The sequence below is a fragment of the Ambystoma mexicanum genome, chromosome 8 (genome assembly GCF_040938575.1).
Source record: "Ambystoma mexicanum isolate Mex_15411 chromosome 8, UKY_AmexF1_1, whole genome shotgun sequence".
Classification (NCBI taxonomy): Eukaryota; Metazoa; Chordata; class Amphibia; order Caudata; family Ambystomatidae; genus Ambystoma; species Ambystoma mexicanum.
Window position 1 is genome coordinate 540,897,206 of NC_090929.1, and position 24,473 is coordinate 540,921,678.

At 49.3% G+C, this 24,473-nt stretch overlaps 1 protein-coding gene across 2 annotated transcripts in view; it reads right to left on the reverse strand.

Moving 5' to 3' along the window:
- The window catches only part of LRRC47 (leucine rich repeat containing 47), a 377,551-nt gene that overhangs the window by 84,887 nt on the left and 268,191 nt on the right, over positions 1-24,473 (reverse strand). The window contains exon 6 of one of the 2 annotated variants that reach the window (XM_069610249.1): positions 7,133-7,401. The exons of the other annotated variant lie outside the window; for it this stretch is intronic. Within the exon in view, the coding sequence (XP_069466350.1) occupies positions 7,270-7,401 (132 nt within the window). The 3' untranslated portion in view covers positions 7,133-7,269. Of the gene's footprint in view, positions 1-7,132; positions 7,402-24,473 lie in introns of those variants that run through there. 2 annotated transcript variants of the gene reach the window in all.

Sequence of the window (24,473 nt, forward strand, 5' to 3'; positions counted from 1 at the left end):
GATGCTTATATCGCTCCTCCGCAAAGCCTTGAATTCCAGATCGTGCTTTGAGCGGGCGATCAATTCACTGGGGCGTAGGGCGCCAAAGAAGGCTAAAGTGAAGCAAGCTCTAAGGAGAGTGCACTCATACTGGGAGTAACATGTTAAATTGACACGAGTGAGCATTTGCTTGAGCAGTTCGAAATGGATAGGACGTCTATCGTCCCTGCTGGGGGGTTCCTCCCTGTCCCAGCCTCTCAATGCCGCCCTGACTAGGAAGCCCTTAGTTGGGTCGCTGCCACCCGCTAGCTGGCTATGGAAGGCGATAGCGCATAAGTGCCCTGCGAGCCAAGATTTGGACTTGTGGTTCTTCCTGGCCCATAGTATGAATTGTTGAACCTTGGCTTCCCCGAGGCCGTTGTCCCAGTCCCCCATGATCTTCAAAAAGGTCTCAAAACCCCTGTTGTATCTCTCCCTGGAACCCCCCGAAAGTGCCCTGGCTGCTAATGCCCTCATACCCGTTTCCAGGTCACTAGGCTCCACCACTCGCTGTTCAACGGTACCATGTCCTTGTTCGCCCCTGAATGTGCTTTCCGGAATCGACCTATCTGCGAACGAGAAAGTGCATCCGCAGCAATGTTAAGGACACCCGGGATGTGGCGCGCCCCCAACTCTGTGTTCATCCTCATCCCTGTGCTCATCAGGTGGCGCAGCAGGCTCAGGGTGGCTGGGCAATGGGCCACCTGTGTTTTTATACCCACCACCACAGCCATGTTGTCCGACCATATCGTTAAGCGTTTGTTGGCTAATTCCCCCCGGCCAGAGATGCAGGGCCACTAAAATAGGAAATAGTTCCAGTACATTAATGTTTCTGCACCAACCCTTTTTGCCCCAAGCGCTCGGCCAATCCGCCCTACACCATTGAGCCCCCAGAATCACCCCAAACCCGTGTCTGCCAGTTGCGTCCGTGAATAGCTGGAGCTCGTTGCATGACACCCAGGGGGTCCTCCACAAGCGCACCCCATTAAAGTCTGCCAGGAAACCCTTCCACATGCACAGATCGTCCTTTATCCCTGCACCCAAGCGTATCCTGTGCAAACCTTTGGAGCCCCGCCACTGCTGTTAACCGCCTGGCTAACACCCGCCCCGACGGGATAACCCTACCTGCAAAATTCAATCTCCCAATCAGGGACTGGATATCCTTCAAAGAGACCCTGTGGCTGTTTAGCACTGTATTTATGTGGGCAATGCATTCCGCTACCTTCTCCTGAGGCAGCCTGCATAGACCCTCCATGGTGTCCATCTCTATGCCCAGGTAGGTCAGGCGGGTGCAGGGGCCTTCAGTCTTTTCTGCGGCCAACGGAACCCCTAATTCTGTGGCTAAACTGATGAATCTGTTCAACAAGGAGCTGCAGATGTCTGAACCCCGTTCCCCAATGAACAAGAAATTGTCCAAATAATGGGTTTTGACACCCCTGCTCTCTAACATGTGTACTGCCCATTACAGGAATGTGCTGAATGTTTCGAAGTAAGCACAAGATATGCTGCACCCCATCGGCATGCATTTGTCCACATAAATACCACCCTCGAACTGGAACCCCAGAAGGTGGAAACTATCAGGGTGGACCGGGAGTAATCTGAATGCTGCCTCAATGTCCACTTTGGCCAGCAGTGCGCCTCTCCCCAGCCTCCTAGCCCCTTCTACCGCTTGGTCAAAGGACGCATAAGACACTGCACAAACCTTTTCGTCCAGCCAATCATTCACTGGGTTGCCCTTGGGGTGCGATAAGTTGTGTATGAGTCGATATTTGCCTCGCTCTTTCTTAGGCACCACCCCCAGGGGTGACACTATGAGGTTGTCCGGGGGGGGGGGGGAGCGCATACGTGCCCGCCACCCTACCCAAACCTAGCTCTTTATTTATCATGTCGCGCACCACCTCGGGGTGAGCCTTGGCTGACTGAGCTTTCTGCAGATCGTGGCATTAGGGGACCTTCATACGGAATTGTAAAACCCCAAGTGAAACCCTTTAATAAGATGTTCCTCTCCCGTACTGCGGGGTAGCGGGCTAACCAGGGCAGGAGTTTTGGTAGTACAATGGGTGATGGCCCCTTTAGGGCGAAGTCCCCCCCCATTCTGGCCAATGTATGCTGTTGCCCCCCCCTATGATGTGCCCACCACCCAATGACGGGTTCCTCCCCTGACCACAGCCCCTTGTCGTGTGGCCGCCAACCCATGTCACGCCCCTCCATTGACGGTTATTACCATTGTGCCGGGGCCCCCGTGCGCCGGTGCTTGGGTAAGCATTGTGCGCCCGCAAGTCAGACGAAACACGAGCTGTGCTACCTTAAAGAGAGATACAATTTATTAGTGTGCACAAATGGCATGAACAGTTGAATCACATGCAGTCACGTGGCTGCGCAAGTAGTTACATGTTGGGTACCCCTCCCTCTTTATGCGGCCATGTATTCGGGGCAGGTCCCAGTGACCTGCAAAATTTTGCCGCATGGGCCATGCTGCCACAAGTGGAACACTGGTGTCTGAAACAGCAATTGGGCAGCCAATTGCAGTGCCCTTCATTAAAGTTTTGGCACGGGTGAGGGGGGCGCGCCGGACCCTGCGTGCCCGCACCCCCCCTTCCTCCTCTGAAACTCGCTGGCAGTGGGTTCTGCATTCCCAGCGGGGGACTCCGCCTGTGGAAATTCCTTACGCTCTAACCTTGGTGTGGCTGGCATAGCCTGCTGAGCTGCGCGCGTGATATCCAACGCTTGCCCTGCAATGCTGGAACCCCTTGTGATGAGGCTGTCCGCTGACACCGGCCTTGGATCCAACCAGTCTTCCACCAGTTTGTGCTCCCATTTTAGCTTGGGGTCAATCTCCATTCTCTTCCTAAACCTCTGATCCCTCAAAAGCCATGCTGTACCCCCCCCCCCACTTCCTGTGCTCCTCAATTACGCACTGGCTATAGTTGTAAAGTGCTGGCCCTTGCTCGGGCTTCGATTGGACTATGATTTGCGCCAAAATTCTGAAACCCGCCACCCAGTTTTGCAAATTCTCCTCGGGCCTCACCCTTTTTCTCGCTTTCACAACCTCTCTGCTCCCACTCGCCTGCAGGGTGTCGTACCCTTTGGTTTCGTGTTCTAAAAGTGAAAAGGTGTCTATGAACCTTCCTTTCGCAATCTCCTTCTGCACAGGGTCAGGTATGTGCCAACATAGATAGTTCTCCGTGATTGCTGGGAGCCCTTCTGCTGCTCTACCTGTAGGGGCGGTGAGCTCCACTGGGTGTTCGCACTTTGCTGGTCCCCCTGACCTGTTCCCTTCGCCCCGAGCAGCCCCTGTGCCAACATTTTTGGCTGTGGTTTTATCCCCCGGCGGCCCAAACCCTGCTGGGGCCTGTTGCCTCTTTCTCCCTGGTTGTCTCCTTCCCCTGTGTCATGGCATTCCCCCCTCGCAACACATCCATTATAATGTCCATTTTTGCTCTCCAGTCCAACTCACCCTCAAAGGTGCGTCCCCTTGCCGGAGGAGCCCCAAACCGCCTGCTCGGCCCAGCGTCCTCCTGGGCCTCGCAAATAGGGGCAGGGAGCCCCGCTCTGTTAAGGCGATCACCCGCCGGTGATGTTGACGCCTCCCTGTCCCTTCCTTCCGCCACTAAGGCAGTCAGTGCGGCCAAGTCTTCCTCCAGTTCCTTCTTGGTCTTTCTGCCCCTGGGGCACCCGCTCATTTTCGCTTGTCTCTTGCGTGAGCTTATCGACTCCCCCAGTCCAGATGAAGACTGAGAGTCAGAGCTGTTATTAGGGGACGGGGAGATGCTTGCTTGCGTGGTAATCGTGTCGCCGGACGGTTGGGGGCCCCCCCATCTTGATCATCGCCGCTTCCCACCCTATGGATTTTGCAAGCACAGAGAATGTGGCCCAAGCTTCTGCGTTCATGGTCTGACCCTGTGCTGGCGAGAGGGCTGTCTCCACCTCGACTGTCCCTTCGTCCAATTGTGTCTCCGCGATTATCTCCATATCTGGGCCTTGCGAGTGGAACATGCCGACCTGTGGGAAATTATAAAGTTGTCACAACGTGCCGGAAGAACGAGAAAATTCACTGACCCTCTGCCCCACCTTTCCCTTGGCTGCTTCAGTCCGTAAACTGCTTTTGTGACCCCATTACCTTTGATTCCACGGCTGTCCCTTTCGTCTGCGACAGGCCTAGTTCTGGAGCCCTCCTCGGCCCTGTGTGTCCTGGGGGATGGAAGACATTGCATGAACTATGGGAAGGTCAAACGTTGCATTGCCCCTTTGAAAGACCTGCCCTGTTCTGATAAGATATGATATGATAGTTTATTTGTATAGGGCCTATCCACCATGTGTTTTCAAAGAGCCTCCGGGCCATGGGGAGAACAATGGGAAAATACAATGACATTCTTACAAGCCCTTAACGCAGCAATAACAACACCTGGTGCTGCGGGCACCGCATTGATGCCACCCAGTTCCCCAGCCTGGAATATTGCACATGGCGCGGCGGCCCCTGACTCCCTAAATATGCTGCCATACTTGCAATATTGAACCATGGCGCGGCGGCCATGCATGCAGGAAAACATGCTGCATTACGTTTCCACATCATGACATTGGAAAAAACCCTTTCACCCGAGCACTCCCATGGTAATTCCCAACCCGCGTGTTACTTCAACTGTGCCCAACAACGTGCGCCCTGCCTGGCAAACCGGAGCAACCCCCCCCAACCCCACCGGGGTCTCCCCACCAAGGCATTTCCCCAGCAGCTCTTTGTACCCACTAGCCACTACACCGACCCCATGGTGCAAACCGCCTTGCCCCTGAAACCACTGGCAATTTTCGTCCTAAAAACGCGGCCATCCCGCATATTAATATAACAGTATTTGCCCCTACCTAACCCGCCTCCGCCGCCCCCCCACCCCCTTGCCCATTAATTCCGTCCCGACAACGTCCACTCGGAGTGAGCGACGCCAGGCGCCATGCTCCTGACTCCGCCCCCTCGACCCCACAAACCCTGCACCTTTCTTACAAAACGCCTTCCCTGCCTGAATTACCGTACGGAAACGCAGCACTGAGCCATGCAGCGCAGCCTGTGCCATACAACTTCTCTTCGTCGCACATTCCTTGCTTGGCCCCTCCGCTGGGTTTTCTGGTTCCGTGAACGCTCCCCGCTTACTAGGCCCCCTATCCCTACATCAATCTTTCACATGCATCCCTGCATCGTCCTAGGGAAAACAATGCGGGTCCGCGCCTTGACGGCAGCGCTGTAGCCGGCACCCGGATTTGCGACTCCCCCAAGGGCAAGACCCGAAATGCTGACACATAAGCAGTCCCAAAATAGCTCGTTCCCAACCTATGCCTGCAAAATGGGATTTCAGAAGTTTGTGAACCCCGACCCACCCACGCTTGGAGTGCAAATAGCTTTAATTACAGGTCTTCCCATTGATGCCACCCAGTTCCCCAGCCTGGAATACTGCACGTGGCGCGGCGGCCCATGACTCTCTGAATATGCTGCCACACTTGCAATGTTTAACCATGGCGCGGCGCCCATGCATTCGGGGAAACATGCTGCATTACGTTGTCACCCCAAAGCGATCTCCCCACAACAAGGCATTTCCCCAGCAGCTCATTGTACCCACTAGCAAATACACCGACCCCATTGTATTGTATAAATACACCGACCCCACTGGCAAAACGGGCCCTACCAAACATTCCACATGAACCCTTCGTTAAGAGCGAACATTCCCCCCAGAATAGATTTATTTATTTATTCATTCTTTCTCTTTCTTTCTTTCTTTCTTTCCTTTTTTCCCCCTTCTTCCCCATCCGGTGACCAATGTACAGCTCGCGCCGCGGCCACAAAGTTCGACAAGGTAGGCCATGCCTGGAAAATCACTTTAAACCAACGCTGCCGACCACCCAACCAGACTTGCGCCGTAACCCATTCTCCCCGTTCCCCTTGCCACAATCCGTGATCACAACCACAAGGCACGGATGCCACCTCACCAAACATCCTTACGCCCGCGGTGATACAAAGCACATGGCATGGAGGCCGCAAGAGGAATTGAACGCCTTCCTATCACACGAGGCGGGAACGCAATCCTGGCCGCAAACGGAAATGAACGCCTTCCTAGCACACGAAGCATGAACGGAATCCTTCCTGTAATCTCTAACCAAGCAACCATTTAAAACTTTTCCCATCAACCCCTTCTCCCAGAGCGATCCAAATGTACAACCTACCCCCTTGTAGCAATCGCATCCCACTTGTGTATGCATACCCGTCCAGCCTTTCTGCACACCCTCCCCTCTCATGCACCACGCCACTAGCCCTAGCTCCGGGAACACCAATCGATATGCCGACGGCCATAAGCCCATGCTGCACAGAGCAAAATTATTTTGATGAGGCAAAATCTTTCCTCCACAATTACACTGTTTGCCGAATTTCGGCATGCTACGACCAAGGCACTGCGCGCCCCGCAGCCCCATGGTCCCCCCAAAAGGTCATGCCTGGGAAACAACGAGCGAAAGCCTTCCGCAGATAGCTCCTCCCAACGCTAGCCAGCAACACCAGAGGTTACAACCGCCTCTGCCCAGACGAGGTCCCGGCTTCCAGAAAGCCCACCAATGGCATTCCAGAAATTGAAAACGGGACCATCCAGCCCTTTAAAATACATTTTGCAAACGTTTGGGAGCCATACTTACATGCCCCGCATGTAACGTAGGAGAGAGCCAGCAAGGAGAGACCCTGAGACTCTTTCCAGGTGTATTTAAGCGCCAATGGGCGCGCGGGGTGATGACGTCACGCGCCCCCTCCACTCCCCCTACAGGGTGGAGTGGTGCCTGGATCATCCCTCCCCTCCCCCCACGACTCCTTATGCCGCCGTGCCTCGTGAGGCACTCAGCACTAAGGGGGGGGGGCCCCACCGAGGGGCCCTCCTTCATAGGGCACGGGAGCCCGTCGATGTTCGGGGGAAAGCGTGATGTAACACGTTATTAGAATGTCTAATCCCCCACACTAGCGTGAGATGGGGGTTTAGATTCTATAAAAGACAAGGAGGCGAGTATTATGCATTTCAATCTTTACTCTGAACCACAGCAGCAAAGAATAAAAAACTTTATAAACGAAATTTTTTCAAAAAAACACAACTTTATAACAATGCAATGGGAAACATCCCAGTCCAATATGGTGGGCAGGTCATGCCCTGGGGGTAGCCAATAGGGAGCGAGCCAGTCCCAATATAGGTCCATTCCTTTAGTAACTCCCCCTCTTTCTGACGCTGATCTGTCTCACACGACCACCGAACACCTTCTCCACGTGGAACGAAGAACAAACTCCCATGGAGACGCCGGGGTTGAAACCTTCTGCAACCTGGAGCTCAATCTCCCACTTCCTCCTGCATCGAAGTCATCAACTGCCCTCTGAAACAACAACCGACACCAGTAAGGGTGGGTGGGTGGGATAATACTCACCTCCTTGTCTTTTATAGAATCTAAACCCCCATCTCACGCTAGTGTGGGGGATTAGACATTCTATGGCAAGACAGGAGGCTCATATTATGCAAGTTCAAAGCCCTTGCATTACATTCACCGCTACATGGGCAATACGCTTATGGTAAAATGTCTTAAAAGTTGATTCCCTTGACCAGTCAGCTGCTTTTAGGATCTGTTCCAAACTACCCCCCAGAAAGGCTGCTTTAGAGGCCATAGCGCCTCGGACTGAGTGGGGACCAAAAGAGGAAGTGTCAACCCCCGCCTCCCGCATAACCCATTTGATCCATCTGGCCAAAGTAGAAGGGGAGACCGGCCTATGGGGTTTCCTGTAGGAAATCAGCAGCTGAGAGGTATTGGGAGGTCTAAAACCTTCAGTTATAATCTCAAAACATTTCAAACAGTTGACCACACATAGTTTACAATCTTCAGGAAAAGCTGGATAGGATATCGAAGAAGTCATGCATTTAGTCCTTCGTGAGATAAAGAAAGTAACCCCTTGAGGGGTGAACATCTTATTATCCACATCAAGAGCTCTGATATCAGAGACCCTTTTAATAGACACCAGACATAGTAACATAGCAAGTTTGGCAAATAACTGCTGCAGGGACAGTTCCTCATTAAGAGGCCAGGACCTGAAGAGCTGCAGCACCACATTAACATCCCAAAGAACCGAATATTTCGGTTGTGGCGGAACCTTAATACGGATAGATTTGAGGGCCCTTCGCACTAAAAAGTGTCTACCCACTGGTTCCCCTTTAACCAAAAGATGACCGGCTGAAATAGCCGAACGAAAACCATTAACAGTTCTTTAGGCTTTCCCTTCCTTAAACAATTCTACAAGAAAATTAACCACCTCTACAGGAGGGGCAGAAACGGGATTGAGGTGCCTAGCCACACACCAGCTAACCCATCTGTTCCATGCTGTGGAATACCCTGCCTTAGTAGAGGGCGCCCAGGAGTCCCTGATGACCGCCATAGAGTCTTGCGAAAGTCCTCTGAAGCACCAGGAAGAGCTGATATCTTCCAAGCCATAAGGGCAAGGTGTCCCTGCAAGACCAACTCGTGAGGGAGACCCTCCGGATCCACTAGCAACTGGGGATCGCGAGGGAGAAGACGGGGAATATCTATTGCCAATTCTAGAAGGGCCGGGAACCAAACTTGAGAGGGCCAAAAGGGGGCAACTAGAACCAGAGACACCGCCTGAGTGCGAACCTGGACCAGAACCCGGGCTATCATAGCAAAGGGAGGAAAGGCATACCCCAACTGACCCGACCAATCCTGGAGGAAAGCGTCGGTGGCTAGAGCTAACGGATCTGGTCTCCAACTGTAAAACCTGGGAACTTGACAATTCAGTCTGGAGGCAAACAAGTCTATCATCAGAGGACCCCAGAGGGACTCTATGCGGGCGAAAAGAGACCTGTTCAGCATCCAATCGCTCCCGTCCTGCAGGTGCCTGGAGTTCCAATCTGCAACCTCGTTGCTGACTCCTGGGAGGTATTCCGCTTTCAAGAGAATATCCCTGTCGAGGCAAAAATGCCAAAACTCTCTCGCCAAATCCGCCAAGACTTTGGACCTGGTACCCCCCAGGTGATTGATGTACCTCACCGCAGATATATTGTCCATGCGGAGGAGAACACAACAATTCCCCTGATCCTTGAGGAGACTCCGAACAGCAAAAGACCCCGCTAACAACTCTAGGCAATTGATAGAGTAGTTTCTCTGACTCCGACCATTTCCCTCCTGTGGAGACCTGACCCAATCTGGCTCCCCAACCCGATCTGCTCGCATCTGACTCCAGAACGACATCCGGCGACGGGCCAAATATTGCCTTGCCATTCCAGGCCTCCATGTGCCTGAGCCACCACAGAAGTTCCAACCTGGCCTCTGGCGGCAATTCCACCATTTGGGAGTAAGAGAGACACTTGCGCAAATGCCTGGCCTTTAAGCGTTGCAGTGCTCTGTAATGTAGGGGAGCAGGGAAGATAGCCTGAATGGATGCCGACAACATCCCTACAACTCTGGCCAACTGCCTGAGGGAGATCCTCCCCCTCCTGAGGAGTAGACGAATTTCCTTCTTTATCTTGGACAGTCTGCTGTCTGGGAGAAGAAGGATGCAAAGCTTTGAATCTATATTGAAGCCCAGAAATTGGATACATTGCGTAGGCTTCAATATGGATTTTTTTACATTTATCACAAAACCTAGATCCTGTAAGAGGGTCACAGTAAATTTCAGATGAGAACACAGAGTTTGACAATTCTGGGCCAGGAGCAACATGTCGTCTAGATAAACTATGATCCGAATCCCCCTGGACCTGAGAAGAGCCATCACAGGGCGCATGAGCTTGGTGAAAACACCATGGGGCCGAGGACAGGCCAAACGGAAGGGATGCAAACTGCCACACTCGACCCCCCCACTGAAACTGAAGATACTCCTGATGTGGGGGAAAGACGGGAACCACTAGGTAAGCGTCTTTGAGGTCCAATTTGACCATCCAGTCTGCAGGGAGAAGAGTATCCCTGAGTAAATGAATTCCCTCCATCTTGAAGTGGTGATAAACCACAAAAGAGTTGAGAGCTTTCAGGTTGATTACTGGACGAAACCCCTGGTCCGGTTTCGGAACTAGAAAAATGGTACTCTGCAACTGAGAGGCCCTGTAAGAGGCCGGGACTACCGCCCCTTTGGAGATGAGATCCCGTACCTCCCCATCTATAAGGGATTGTTTGACTTCGTCGAACACCAAAGGAAGGGGAATGGACAACTGGCAAGGAGGGGCATAGAACTCTATCTGATAACCCTGAATCGTTTGTAGCACCCAAGGATCCGAAGTGAGAGCCTCCCACTGTGGAAGGAACCTGGCTAGTCTGCCACCTAAACTTTTGAGGGAAAAAACTTTTAGCACCTCGGAAATTACCTGCTGGCCCTCTTGATCTTCCGGCTCCCCTGCCGGCACGTCCTCTCCAACTGGAGTTTTGTTGCGGATAGAACTGATTATGTGCTCCACGAGCAGAGGAGGTATGGTATGCGCCACTGGGCGCAAACTGTCGAGGGCGGGAGGAGCCCTGGGAAAAACGGCCGGAGGAGCGGACCCTACCTCGTCCAGCCTTGTTAAAAACCTTTGGGGCAAAAACCTTTTTTATATTAACCTGCGCTTTGTCCAGCGCTGTAAATGTGTGAACATAAGCTGACAAATCTTTCAGGAAAGAATCCCCAAACAAATTACCCTGAGCTGCAGGGCCACCTTCCCTCTCTGACATGTCTGCCAGTTTGGAATCCAACCTCATTAATAATGATTTCCTCCTCTCCCTACATATGGAGGCATCAGCATTGCCGAGCAGGCACACTGTACGTTGGATCCAACCCCTTAATGCGTCAACATCTATCGGGGTATTAGAGGACGCCGCCTCTTCTGCCATTTCAAAAATCTGCGTGACTGGACCCAGGATGTCCAACAGTCTGTCTTGACAACTACGCCACGCTTTATCGACCCCCTTCTTGGGGTCCTTCCCTTTCTGGGAAAGAAAAGCCGCCATAGACTGGTCTATTTCTGGCGCTAGAGCCACCTTGTCGGCGAGCAACGGTCTAGGGCATTCCGCCCGTAACTTATTACGATCCTCTTTGGCCATAGGGCGCCGGATCCAGAACTTGAGGAAAGAGGAAACCTCCTCAGAGGGTTGCCACTCAGCAGACCTGGGGTGTTGTATCAGGGCAGGATCAAAGAAAGGAACGCCACTACCATCCAGCAGGGGACCCCCTTGAGGGACTACCGAGGTCACCTTCCTTTTTTGCCTCTTAGGGGGCGAATCAGAATCATCTGCACTGTCAGAGGATGAGACATCAATAGGGGGCTCCACCGGCGCGAAAGGCGCGGGGGCCGGCCAGGGGGTGGAAGAGATAGGTCGAGATTCTTCCCACCCGCGCTTTAAATTACCCTTAGGGGAAGCAATAGGAGATATGGCCACTAGGGGACTGAGTTGTCCCTGGGTATGTTTAGTTTTAACCTTACATTTTCTGGGTGCCTGGGACTCCACAGATGGGACAGCGTCCTGGGAGGGATGAAAATCCGCAATGCGGGTAATTAATCTGTCAAAGGCTGACGCCAAAGTATTATTCAAATTAGATAAAGCGGAGTCCAAAGAGGACTGAATAGCTTGAGCCACTAAAGGCTGGGAATGACAGGCTTGATCCCCAATGTTTTCAAGTACCTTCTCACTTTTTTTGGCGGTGCGCACTTGAGTGCTGGCATCTGCAGAGGAGGGAAGCACTCCTTTGTCCATGACAGCACCAATTTCTTTGGTAAAATAGATATATATATATATATATACCGTTATATAAACACAGCCGGGTCAAAGCTGCACTCACACAAGCCGAGCAGGCTGTAAGGACTCAAGTTAATAGTGTGCCACAAACCACAGGTAAGGGCCACCAAGGCAGAACATGGGCAGTGTCTAAATTCCCACAGACAAACACGCGAGCAGCGTATGAGGGCAAAGAAGCAAATTTTTTAAAACCTACAACTGTATTATGAAAAAAATAAAAATATACATTTTTTTGTGGCGGAGAGCAGGCACGAACTGCTAAACCTGCCTTTCACAAGGCAGCACACTTACTGCTTGAGCCACAGAGCTCCCTAGGCTACAAAGTAACAACAATGCGAGTGAACTCCACGCTCGAATAAATCACCTCAGGCGAACGCGGGCGAGATAAACAAACGCTCCGCTTGCCTGAGGAAAGTCACAGCATATACAATGTATCAGGTAAAAGAAACGCGTTCTCCCAAACGCTGCTCTCTGAAACCAAGTGATATAATTAACACTTCAAAGCACACAGTCTAAGAGAAAACCAGAGGTGTGACTTAGCTTGTGGGTCAGCAGCAAAGAAAGAGGGGGAGTTACTAAAGGAATGGACCTATATTGGGACTGGCTCGCTCCCTATTGGCTACCCCCAGGGCATGACCTGCCCACCATATTGGACTGGGATGTTTCCCATTGCATTGTTATAAAGTTGTGTTTTTTTGAAAAAATTTCGTTTATAAAGTTTTTTATTCTTTGCTGCTGTGGTTCAGAGTAAAGATTGAAATGCATAATATGAGCCTCCTGTCTTGCCATAGAATCCAGAAGGGAAACTCTCAGCATCGTAGGTTAGGCAGCTCTGCTTTGTTACGGCAGATTGGAATGTTCGCGTAGTGCTGCAATCGGCGAAATGTAAAATCAAAAATGGAAGGGGAGCGAGAAGTAATACGAGAAATAGTACAGAGGATGTGCTGACATTGACCAGGAATGAAGAGGAGCATCCCGGAGTAGAGGCGGGTGGAACGACGGAAACAATGGAAGGATTGTGACAACAACTGCTCTAGATTGGGACGTACTGTAATGTTAAGAATTCTGAGGCATCGTGAAGAAACCGCTCTGCTGCACTGGTAAATTCGGTGGCATTAGAAGGGCTCATTTTTTTGGTGGGGGCCCTGCGGTGAGAAGGTCACAATGTGCAGTGTTAGTTTGTGTCAGGATGCAAACTGTATGGCACGGAGAGGTGATGTTGAGACTGGTACGGCTTGCAGTGTTTGTGTAAGCGCCAGTTTATATTTTTTGAGGAATTCCAGGTTACAGCCTTTCGGGGTATGGACTTTTAGGTTGGCAATTTTGTTTATGTGAGTGGTTATGGCTCGTATTAAGCAGCGTCCGTGTATGCGCCAGTTTTAATCTTTTGAGGAATTCTAGGTTACAGTCTGTCAGGCTATGGACTGTTAGGTGTAGTGAGCAGCGGATACGAATCCAGATGGGGTGTGTGTTTCATGTGGTTTATGTAATGAGTAAACCTAGACATAACTACATTTTAAGGTTTTGCAGCGTTAGGTTGTTTTAATGCAACAGATTTTTAGATTCTTAAACTGTAAAAAAAAATGCTTTTCAAGTTTTCACATGCTTTAATGTATGCACTACTAAGGTCAGAATGGTCAAATGTGAGGGTGAGTGTGTGTGTGCGTGTGCGTCTCTCTCGCCAGGTTAGTAAGAGAGGAGTGTGCCGGTCACGCCAGGTTCTGCATTCTTTTGCAGGTACAGTTTGGGTAGAGAGGGAGGGACGCCTTCCGGGTTGTGGAACCTAAGTTAAAAGGGAGAAGGGACGCCTCTGTTTTACAGAGTTGACTACTCTCTAAACAAGGCGCTTTGTGTGTTGGGCGAGTGTAGTGTCTCTGGAAGAAAGGGAGATGTGTTGGGATATGCCTCTGTGTGTGTGTAGTGTACCTGTAAGGAAAGGAGATGCTGTGATGTGCTTGTGAACATGTGTGGAAGTCTATGATGTCATGTGGAATGTTATGGTGTGGATGGCAGAATGTGTGTGGTGAGGGTTCTGAGCTCAGGCAGTTAGAGAGTGTCCCTGCCTAGGTGATGGGTGCCAGTGTTTTGTTCTATGTAACGTCTGTATGTAACTGTAACCTAAGAAGATGTGAATAAACCTGAAGTAACCTACAAGAAGCCTAAGAGGTCACTTCACTAGTCTTAGGCCGAAAAGGTTTGCAGGTTTTAGTGACGCTCGCCGTGATCACGAGGGAGGAACAGATTGTATCGGCGATGGGTGTGTTTCCAAGGAAGTTTGCTGCAGCAAGACGCGCAGAATTTAAAACGTGTTCTCTCCATATCAGAGGGAAACGGCAGCCAGGCCAAAGAAAAGGGAAGAGAAAGGGTTAAGAAAAGGCATCCTCAAGAAAAGTCAGTAAGAACAAGGCCCCACTCTACCTACTGTAAAGGCTTGGCCGAAAGACAAGGCCACATGAAAATCAGTCGGCGAGCAGTCAAGGATGGAGCATCGGCGAGCAGGATCGGGTGTCGGAGCAGCCGCCGAAGTAGTCATCTAAGGACAAGCGAACCGCCGAATAGGATCAGCATTATAAACTCTTACGAGCTCTGCATTATGTGCGAACGACTAGTTAGGCAGAAAAAAAAAACATCTGGTGGGACATCGGCACTTGAAGGATTTTGGGTACACTACACGTCATGTTAGGAATAGTGTTAGTCACACCCATGTCGACGTCCCTTTTCGATCTTAAATAAAAAAGATGCAATATTCCGCGATTACCACTAGATGTTGGACTATATGCACAGCATGTGATTCTAAGCAGATTAACAAGCATCAGAACAGTGGATTACTGCCCATCATTTCCATTATCAGGTAATTGGCGCAGAGAAAGATTGGGCTACAAAAAGAAAAGAAATGGGTGAGATTTTCCAATACCAGCAGCTCTACGAATGAGCATACTACTGCACTCCAACCAGAAAACCACTTTTTTTTCTAAGCAGAGGTCAAATGCGTGGACGGCGCACAGCATATCAACAGAATCATCTGAATCAAGGACCAAAGGGCATGTTTCAGATCCTGCAGAGAGCATATCGATAAAAGCGCCCATCAGCAATCTGTCATATGTTACCCAAAATAACACTCTATCCAAAGGACTTAACTTTGCTCTGTCCCCATCTACCAGTTTGAACAAAACCAAAACTGAAGAAAATGCTTTTGCTCCGTCAGATTGAAAACCTAGTTAAAAAAATAGAAACTACGAGACCCTCTTGTATACTAACTTTAATACATTCATTTCCAGTGATGCAGATATGCCTCCTGAAGTTCTTACCTTTGAAAAGCTGATACTGAAAGAGTTAACAGAATTTTTTTTGTCCTTGCCCCATACATTCCCAAATATGACTGCACAGGAGAGAAAAGCATTACACGATTTACCGACCAATGACCAACAAATAAACCTGCAAACAAAGGGGGTGGTATTGTAGAAATGGATACCATTGAATATGTTACCATGGTGGAGGCACTATTGAATAATTCCACCAATTAGCATAAATTGGTTAATGACCCTACCGATCAACTCATGCTGACTACAAGAAATATGCATGGGCAGGCCTTGCAAATTCTTAAAAATCCCACTAGACCTGCAAGGCGAATTCCTCAGTTTACATACTCTAAGAGAAATGCACTTGCCCCAAGGTTACTGGTGACAAAATATTTACCAGCGCTTTTTGTGAAATGTACTAGTCGCCATAAGCACACTTCGTATTTGGTGCAATGATGTCAAGCATGCACAGTGAAACTTGTAATTGCCATTTACTGAAAACAAAATGTGTTTGTAGTAAATGAAAAATAAGTTTCTAGCATCTCCATACTCGCCAGCAAGGTCGAGTATCATGCCCTTCATAAACTACTAGCCAATGCTAGTGTGCTAGTAGATTTTGTGAGCCCTGATGGGAGCAATCAATTAAGGCTATTTGAGCCAGCGTGAAGCAATGTTTTGGACATCCAAGGACGCTCTCAATCCAGTTTTTGCGTACGGAGCAACACATTTTTGATCCTCTCGTCCGCACATAGAAACCTCTGGGTATCAAGCACGTTATAAATAACCAATTACAGTAAGAGACATGATCCATAAAGCTAGTGCAAGCCCTACAGGCTGTCCAATATCGCTGTGTGGCTCAGTTCAAGAACCAATTGGAAAGTACATTCATTCCTTTCTTCAAACTCTGTACCAGTTTGAATTTGAAAGACAAGATGGACAGGATTAAAAGCATAGAGAAACCCCCCTATGACAGAGTTCATTGATTAAATGTGGCATATCGGAAACTTTACACTAATATTCCACAACAGAAAGCCATTGAGATAGTGTCACGCATATTGAATACATGACAATACATACATGACCATTAGAAGAGGAACATATAATTGTAATTGTCATTTATATAGCGCCTTTTACCATTACTAGTCTCAATGCGCTTGTGGTTTGAATGCCCTTGGGGCCGCAGTCCAGAGTATGGGAAATTCTCAGAGGCTTAGAATGTGTGTGGTGCATATCGCCAAGATTAGGGATTGGTTGGGCTGGCTAGGCTCCGGTAAGCAACCCAAGAGATCAGACATGTGGATGGGTGCTGACGGAGGTCACGATTGTGTGGGAGTGCAAGAGACTCGTTATGTGTCCAGCTAAACCAGAATCGCTGTATTCCAATGGCAGAGGTGCTGAGGCAAGTCTGTGGTTAATACGCTTAAAACCATTAAGTGTCCAGCTAGACTGAATTTTGTTGTTGGTTGTAGCTGCATTCCAGTGTGCGTGGATGGATGGATAGCCGTGCCTGCGGCAGATATCCACCAAAGTGGTGTGCTTAATATGCACCCGGCGCTCCGATGGAGCTCATCTTCAATGTCGCTGTGTCATCAGATCATCTGTGGGGACAAAAAGTCTTCTAGGCAGTATTGGAACAATGCCCTCAAGTCTTCTAAGTGCAAGCAGGCTATCATGGGATCAAGGGTATAGGTATTCAGAAAGCGTCAGACCGGCTACTTTGAAAGTCTTACTGAAACCAGCTTCCCAGTTCATAGCGCTACTCGCAGCCATCTACTAACTGCGGGAACAGGATACCAATGTTGATTTAGGATCTAAAGCTGCGATGAAGGTTACCAGCGTAAGGGTGGGCTAACATTACATGCCGTTTTACCAATCTCTTCTAAGTGCCAAGCATGTGCTGGTCTTAGATATTCAAGTGCTGTGCATGTTGTAACCTTCACCATTTGCTCCAGGTGCAACTCTCGTGTTGGCCTACATGTGCAGACTTCAGTGCAATATCCTTCCCTATCCCCCAAAAACCATCTCAGTGTGGAGAAGTTTCCCACAGCAAAATCCATCCATGTGCAACACATTTCCTGTGCCTCACAAAACCTAAGTAGTATATTTCCTACCCCCAGCAATCCATCCAAGTGTAAGACCTTTCCTATCCCTCGCAAAACATCTAGGTGTAACATTTCCTACCCTCAGAAGTCCATCGAATTCTAACACGTTTCCTCTCCCTCACAGCCCATCTGAGTGTAAGGTTCCTAACCCCCCTGAAAGCCAATGGACACATTTGATACCGATAGCAGTTAAGTATTAGCAGCAATGGCAACAGCCTTGCGTGTCTGTAGTCGGCAGAAGATGGAGTAGTGTGGATGGTGGTTTGCGGTGCCAATTTAATAGGCGGGCCGCCGCGATAACAGCCAGTGCAGCCTGGGGGTTGACGGTTTGCAAGACGGGCAACCCGCAACATCAGCTGGCAGTCTGGGGTGTCAGGTCGTGTCCCTGAGGAGTTTACACAGTCGTAGTTGGGGGGCTAATGCTACACCTTGCCAAGCGGACTAGTATGGATAAGGACGCGGCTGTGGCTGGAAGAATGATGTCATGGTGGAGATGGGGGAGGGGCTCCCTTCCACTACACACTTCAGTATCCCACTGGAAACAAATGTTTTTAGGTCCTTTCTGAAGGAGAGATAGTGTTTGTTGCGGTGCAAGTGGAGTGGAAGGTAGATCCAGATGGAGGGGGCTTGGATAGAAAAAGCGGATCCTCACAATCTGGTCTAGTAGAGAGTGGGGGGAATTATTAGAAGGGGTGATGTGCCTGATCGAAGAGACCTGGTCAGATGATAGGGAGTGATCTTGTCCTGGAGGACCTCTGGTCCAGTGTGGTGGAGGGCACAGTGAGTGATGCACATGGCTTTGAAGGTGGCCTTTCGGCTGATCGGCCCAGTGTAGTGCTGCAAGGGCTGGGGTAATATGGTCTCTAGGTGAGAGGGCGAGCATGCGTCTGGCTGCAGAGTTTTGGATTTGTTGGACTTTCCTGTGCTGATGTGCTGGGATGTCTAGATAGAGGGAGTTGAGCTAATCTAAGCAGGAGAGAATAATGGCAAGTATTGCAGAGAGTCTATAAGAGTAGGATAGGTAAGGGAAAAAGTGTCGTCGGATGCGCAATTAGAAGTTGCATGTTCTGGACACAGAGTTGGTATTGGGAGAGGGCTAGCTCCAAGTCCACTGTGCATCCTAGATTTTCTACAGAGGCGGAAACTGCCAGTGGGGCTGCTAGGGCGTGTAGCCAGGGTATTGGTTGGGGGATGAGGATGGTATTGCCTCATAATAAAATTTCAGTTTTGCCAGAGTTGAGGAGAAGGTGGTTAGCTGTCATGCAATGTTCGAGAGGCAAGAGTAGAGGTTGGGTCGGGAAGAGGTAGGGGGATCTTGAAAATGATGTGGGTGTCCTATGCACAGTTATAGCATGAAATGTTGTGAGAGCGGATGAGAGCCGGCAGTAGGCTGAGGTAGACATTGAAGAGAAGGGCGACAGAGGTCCCACAGGGAGCCTTGCTATCTGGACAGCGTGGGGAACAGAAATGAAAGGTGGAAGGAGCATGATTTGCGATCAATTATAGAGGCAAGATGAGATCCAATTCTGGGCAGAGTCTCTGATGCCTAGTCTGTTCGTTTTAGATTGTTCCAGAAGGACACAAGGCCCGATTCAGTTCCACAAAGGGATCTGAGGCCAGATTGGGCTGGGTCGAGGAGCAAGTTGGCTCCAGAGAAAAGGCAGAGTTGCTTGTAAGCCACACGGTCAAGGAGTTTAGCAATGACGCGGTGTTGGAGATAGGTCTGTAGTTTGTAGGAAGGAGGGAGGAGGTTCTCGGGAGGGGGCGGGGGGTTGGTTTGGGTCAGGGTGGTCGAGAGAGGGTTTTTTGAGAAGGGTTTGACAAAGGTTTTGAAGGCCTCTGGGAAGGTACCAGATGAGAGTTGTTAATTGCCCGATCAGAGTTGCCAGCACATGTTGTAGTTCGAAGTGTTTTTAGAATTGTAGCGGGACATGGATCGCCAGGACAGCGCCGGGGCTGGCTTAGTACTAGGAGTTTGAAGAACTCTGGGTGGGTGATAAATGAGAATGGGGGGGGGTGGGGAGGACTGGCATAGTGGGCCAATGAGGGACAGGGCAGAAGGAAGGGGGCAGCCACAGCTAGTTTGGAGAGGATGTGTCCTTTCCATAACAATCTTGTGAAAGTGGTCAGATAGTGTGTTGCAGAAAGCTTGGAAATGTGGCGAGTAAGGGGTCGAGTAGCTAGGGGTCTGGAATTCATCAATTTTCTGTAGTTCCCTGCTTGGGTTTTTGTAGTTAGAACTCTGGCTTCCACAGAATTATTTTTGGCTGTTCTTATTTCAGTCAAGTAGGCCTTATTTAGTCGTGCACAAGTGATTTTGTTTTGAGGGAGGGGGAAGGGGGGAGGGTGGGAGGGGGGGGGGGGTTAGTCATCCAAGTTCGCTCTAGGTGATGCTTGATGGTTTTGAGGGATTTGAGGGAGTGTACCACTTTGGGATGGGGCCTGATCTCAGGAGTGAGTCTCGTCAGCGTAAGAGGATCAGGCCGTTGGTGAGGATCAAAAAGTTCAATGGACAGGTATCTACCGTGCGACGTGAGGACTGGAAGTGGGTTTAGAAGTGAACTGGCCAGATCTGGGTTTATGATGACTTTATTCCAGAGAGGTACTAAGGGCCATGGGATAGATGAGAAGGGGGTGCGCAGGGGTGAGGGAGATTAGGTGAGGGGGGCCGAGAGAAAGGTGCAGAAGGGATCAATATAGCGAAGTGGTCCATCCAGGATAGTGAGTGAGGCAGGAGAATGGACAGTAGGTCTGATGTGCTGAAAAGGGCGTTGAGGGTGTTCCCTGCAATGTGAGTTGGGAGAGAGATCAGCTGGGTCAAGTTGTGAGATTACAAGTGGTCAGTTAGCGATTGGGTTGGTTGGGATGTCAAACCTAGATGTTGAAATCTAATATACTGAGGGATGGAAATAATTGTAGGGTGGCTGATAGAGAATCACTGAGGGAGTCGGCGAAGTTACTGTTATAGCCTGGAGGCCTATAAACAAGTAGGAAGATGTAGGTGGGGAGCAGTCGGATCTGAGTTACAGGGTAGATCCTCAGTGGATGTGACTAAGAGGTGTTTGTTTGTGGAGGATGGCTAGTCCTCCTGCTCTGCAGGGTAGTTTTGTACAATCAGGGAGTAGCCCGGGGGAAAAGCCTCATGTGCGATTGGTCCATAGTCATTGATGAACCATGTGTCTGATTAATAGGATATCAGGATTTCCATTAAAGATGAGGTCGAAAATGTATTTGGTTTTTTTTTTTTAGACAGATCTGGCGTTCATGACCATGCAGGAGTTGGTGTGGCTGCTGGAGTGGGGTTTGAAAGGGGATGGCAGGGGAAAATTGTGCAGGGGGGGTCGGATAAGGGTGCTGGGGAGGGAGCAAGGCCTGAGGAGGCTAAGAGTGGCGACCAGGGCGAGGAGGTGGGGCAGTGGTAGGAGGCATGTTGGTGTTTCAAGTGGGGTAGGGGAGGGGATATGTGGGCTGTTGGTAGGCGAAGGGGGTTTAAGCGGGGAGGTGAAGAGTGCCAGGAGAGGGTTGGGAGTGGGAGGAGAGCGCTCTGTGCGCTTGCCAGGGTGGCCTGTGCTGCACTATGGAAGGTGAAGCACGGGATGGGGGTACTGGGAGGTGGTGTGGGTTGAAGAGGTAGTACAGGGGCTGGGGTGGTGTTTGTTATTGTGAGGCCGATGAGGGTTTGTGAAAGCAGGCGCTGTCTGGTGGTAGCTGGAGCTGATGTTCTGGGCAGAGGAACGCCAGTGTGCCGCTCTGTTCCTGGAGGTGTGGGGGAGGGGGGGGAATGGTTTTGGGGGAGGAGAGAATGGATGGGGGACGCAGGATGAGAGAGGAGGCCAGTATGGTTTATAGGAGAGGAGGGAGTGGGTTAAAGAGACCTATCAGTGTCCGGTGGAGAGGGGATGATGTTCTGGGCCATACAGCACTGCTCTGTTCTGGGAGGTGTTGGAGACAGGGGGCATGGGGGAAAGACTGGGTTTAAAAGGATGTGAGGTGGGGCGGGTGGGGAACGCAAGGCTGGAAGCTGGCCAGGGTGGCTGGTAAGGAAGGGGGGTGGGAGAGATGTGTGTGGGCATTGGCTTGTGGAACGGGTGTGGTGGGGGGTTGTCGGTGAAGGGCAGTATCATTGGCTAGGTTGTGAAGTGCTAAGGTGCGTCACCTCGATTCAACACATCCTGCGGGGAAGGATTGTCTAGATTAAGAACGTGGAGTGTGTCAAAATGTACATCGAATCAAACCATATACAGTGAGTGAAAAGCACCTAGTTAACGAGCAGGCACTGCCGGCGACATACACCTAGATTCAAACAGCCACTGCTGGTATAATGAACCTATATTCAAACAGGCACTGTGGGTGAAATGCCCCTAAAGTCAGACTAAAAGTATTTATTAGGCTAACATACGCAATCAGGCTAAAAGCAATATTAGGCTAACTTACACAATAAGGCTGAATATAACTTGATGTAACTAGATGTATAATATCTTGTAATACGAATGGTGGGGCTTTACTGGAATACAGTAATCTCTGTACTCCCTGCCCACATCACACTTACCTTGTCTGTCGCTGTAAAATGTCTGCGTCTGGCGTCCCGCGTGTACAGGGCAAACGGGGATTGGGACCTGCCTCAGCGTTCTGCCCTCTGCCCGAGCCCCTCCGCCGGCTGCCAAGGCTAGGCTGACCTAGGGGTGTTGCAGAACAACTGTTGCGGGTCACAGAGGAAGGCCTCACGGGCCAATCAGTGGTCGGGAGGCTGGGAGGAGGAATGGAAGCTGGCCGGGAGGGACGGGCAAGGGAAAGCAGGTGCACAGGCAGAACAAAAACAAACAAAAAAAACAGCAAAACAAAATGAAAATGGAGGTCACAGGGCCAGGGAAAGCAACTTACCCCAAAACACAAGGCGGTAAACTACAACAATCCATTTGCAACACACTTGACTCATTGGAGCAAACTTCCTAAACTGTCTCAATTCATGCAACAAGCTTTTTTTTCTAGTTAGCACCCTAAAGCAATTTGGGAGAACCTCCCTTAGTCAATTTCCTAGAATTAAAAGAAACTGTACACAAAACTGATTATACTATGCATGCAACCAAATTCAGAGACTAACAGTTTGGGGTAATCTCGTTGACAGTTAGGGGTAGCGTTGCACGAAACGGACACGCTATATCAACAGAGACAATCTATTGGGGGTAATCACAACAATGAAAAACACTGGAGATATCATTGTATATGTAGCCACGTTTTCCCCCCTACACAGTCCTAATTATTTTTAAAACTGGTAAAGAAACCGTGGCATTTAGCTCAAATGAGTTGGGACTTAAAACAAACTCCAATTGTGGCACTTAAGAGGGTCTATTAGAGACAAGTTGGTTCCCTCGAAATATGCCTCCCAAAGCCGAACAAATACCATTCCAGATAGTTGGAATTTGGGAGTGAACCATGTTAGGGATCATTTCCCCTGTGGCAAGTACACCCACAAAGACAGCTACTTTCTCCCACAATTCTTTTGTGTGGGAAATCACACCATTTAATAACTCCCACTCTAAAAATGTTACACATACAATTTTATGACCATCCAATAGTGTACACGGAAATGAACACCAGAGCAGAACATCGTTCACGGATACGTAATGGAAACACAAAGGCTCTGGTTAGACACTTTTTGGAATTTTGGCATTCTGAACATATTGCATTGATAGCAATTGATGGTTTGAGATCAGACTTGCACAACTATATGCCAAACAGTTTATTCAAACTAGCAGAAATCCGAATTCATCACCTCTCCGCACAAGTCAGTGGACTCCATTAAGACATTCACTGGCTCACATTTGCTAATATGTTCACAGTTCAGCAAAAGTTTACATTAGTCATATGGTATAAGCATACCTCCATCACGTTGGTGCCGATTGAATAGTGACCAATTGTTGCCTTTCAATTGCTGATTATTACAGCCGGGCATAACAGACATCAATTGAGACAGTCTCCCTTCATGATCTCTTACAAAAAGTACTTTATGCTTGTTTTTGTAACAGTTACTATTGCCTTGAAATGTACTCATGCAAGCCTCTTATTATACCCAAAAGCGTGTGATGTTCTCACACCCGAAATTACTTGGTTGATCCACAAACATGGCATAGGGATAACCCCACACACAAACTCAACTGCGGTCTAGCGCTTGAGAGTTTATCATACGTGGCTCAACAAAGCAGATGCTATTAAACCCACAGCGGGCCGCAACGACAGTTGCAGAGGAACTTGCCATCAGATAAATTACCATTTTGCAGGTAAGTGAAAGGAAAGTGCTTAGTGTTCAAGGCTACATAATATTGACATTTATTTTGCACCACTGCACTCAATTACAAGCTTGATATTAATTTTGTTACAGCACACATTAAGTGAGTGAAAACGCACAGTCCCCAGCGACTAATACATACGGAGGCCAGTACATGAGGCTGCGGTTTCACTGTGTAAATATACCACTAATAGATAGTGACCCCAGCCTCTGACATGTTCCTTGGTAATGAAATATAAATTTAAACATTTTCTAGCTGCCTTATGAGCGCCTGTTTCCCTTCATGTCATCACAGCCTAAAAACCTTGAACTTAATCTGTACAATCAAACTTCTGGTCATAATGTGACATGCGCTTAGTAAAGAGGTAAAGGCTACTCTTTATGCCACCAACGCCCCTAATCTTCTATGAACAAAATCCCCAGATGGTGTTGACTATACATTTTACCTCTTGTTTGTTCTCCTCAGACTACACTGATGTCGGGGATTGCTACCAGAACGTTTGGTTACTACGTGACAAAACAAATTCGCTACACAATCCTTGTTCGACAAGATATTGTGAAATTAGGTGACTACATGTGTGTTATTTTAACAAGGCATAATAAACTATACATACTAATTACAATTCATTTTAAGTTTAGATTCACAATGCATCTGACCACCATAAAATGTGGCTACACTAGGCCCTGAAGAAGGCTGAGCTTTAATGGTGGCTCGCATAGCCAAAACATAAGTTAGCAACAAATTCACTTAACTGATGGCAGCAATAGCTTGGACTGAACTGGCTGATGGATGCAGAGCCAAATTAAATTTAGATACATCTATTGAGTTCAGTAAAACAAAAATGGACTGATTGTCTGCCTTTGGTGATATTATTCTGCGAGTACAGTACATTTTGAGTGTTGTTGTCTGAATGTTCTTGAACGCTTATGGTCCTTTTAAATCGAGCTATCATACGATGGATGGAAGAGAATAACTCACCAAGCAAGAAGACTGAC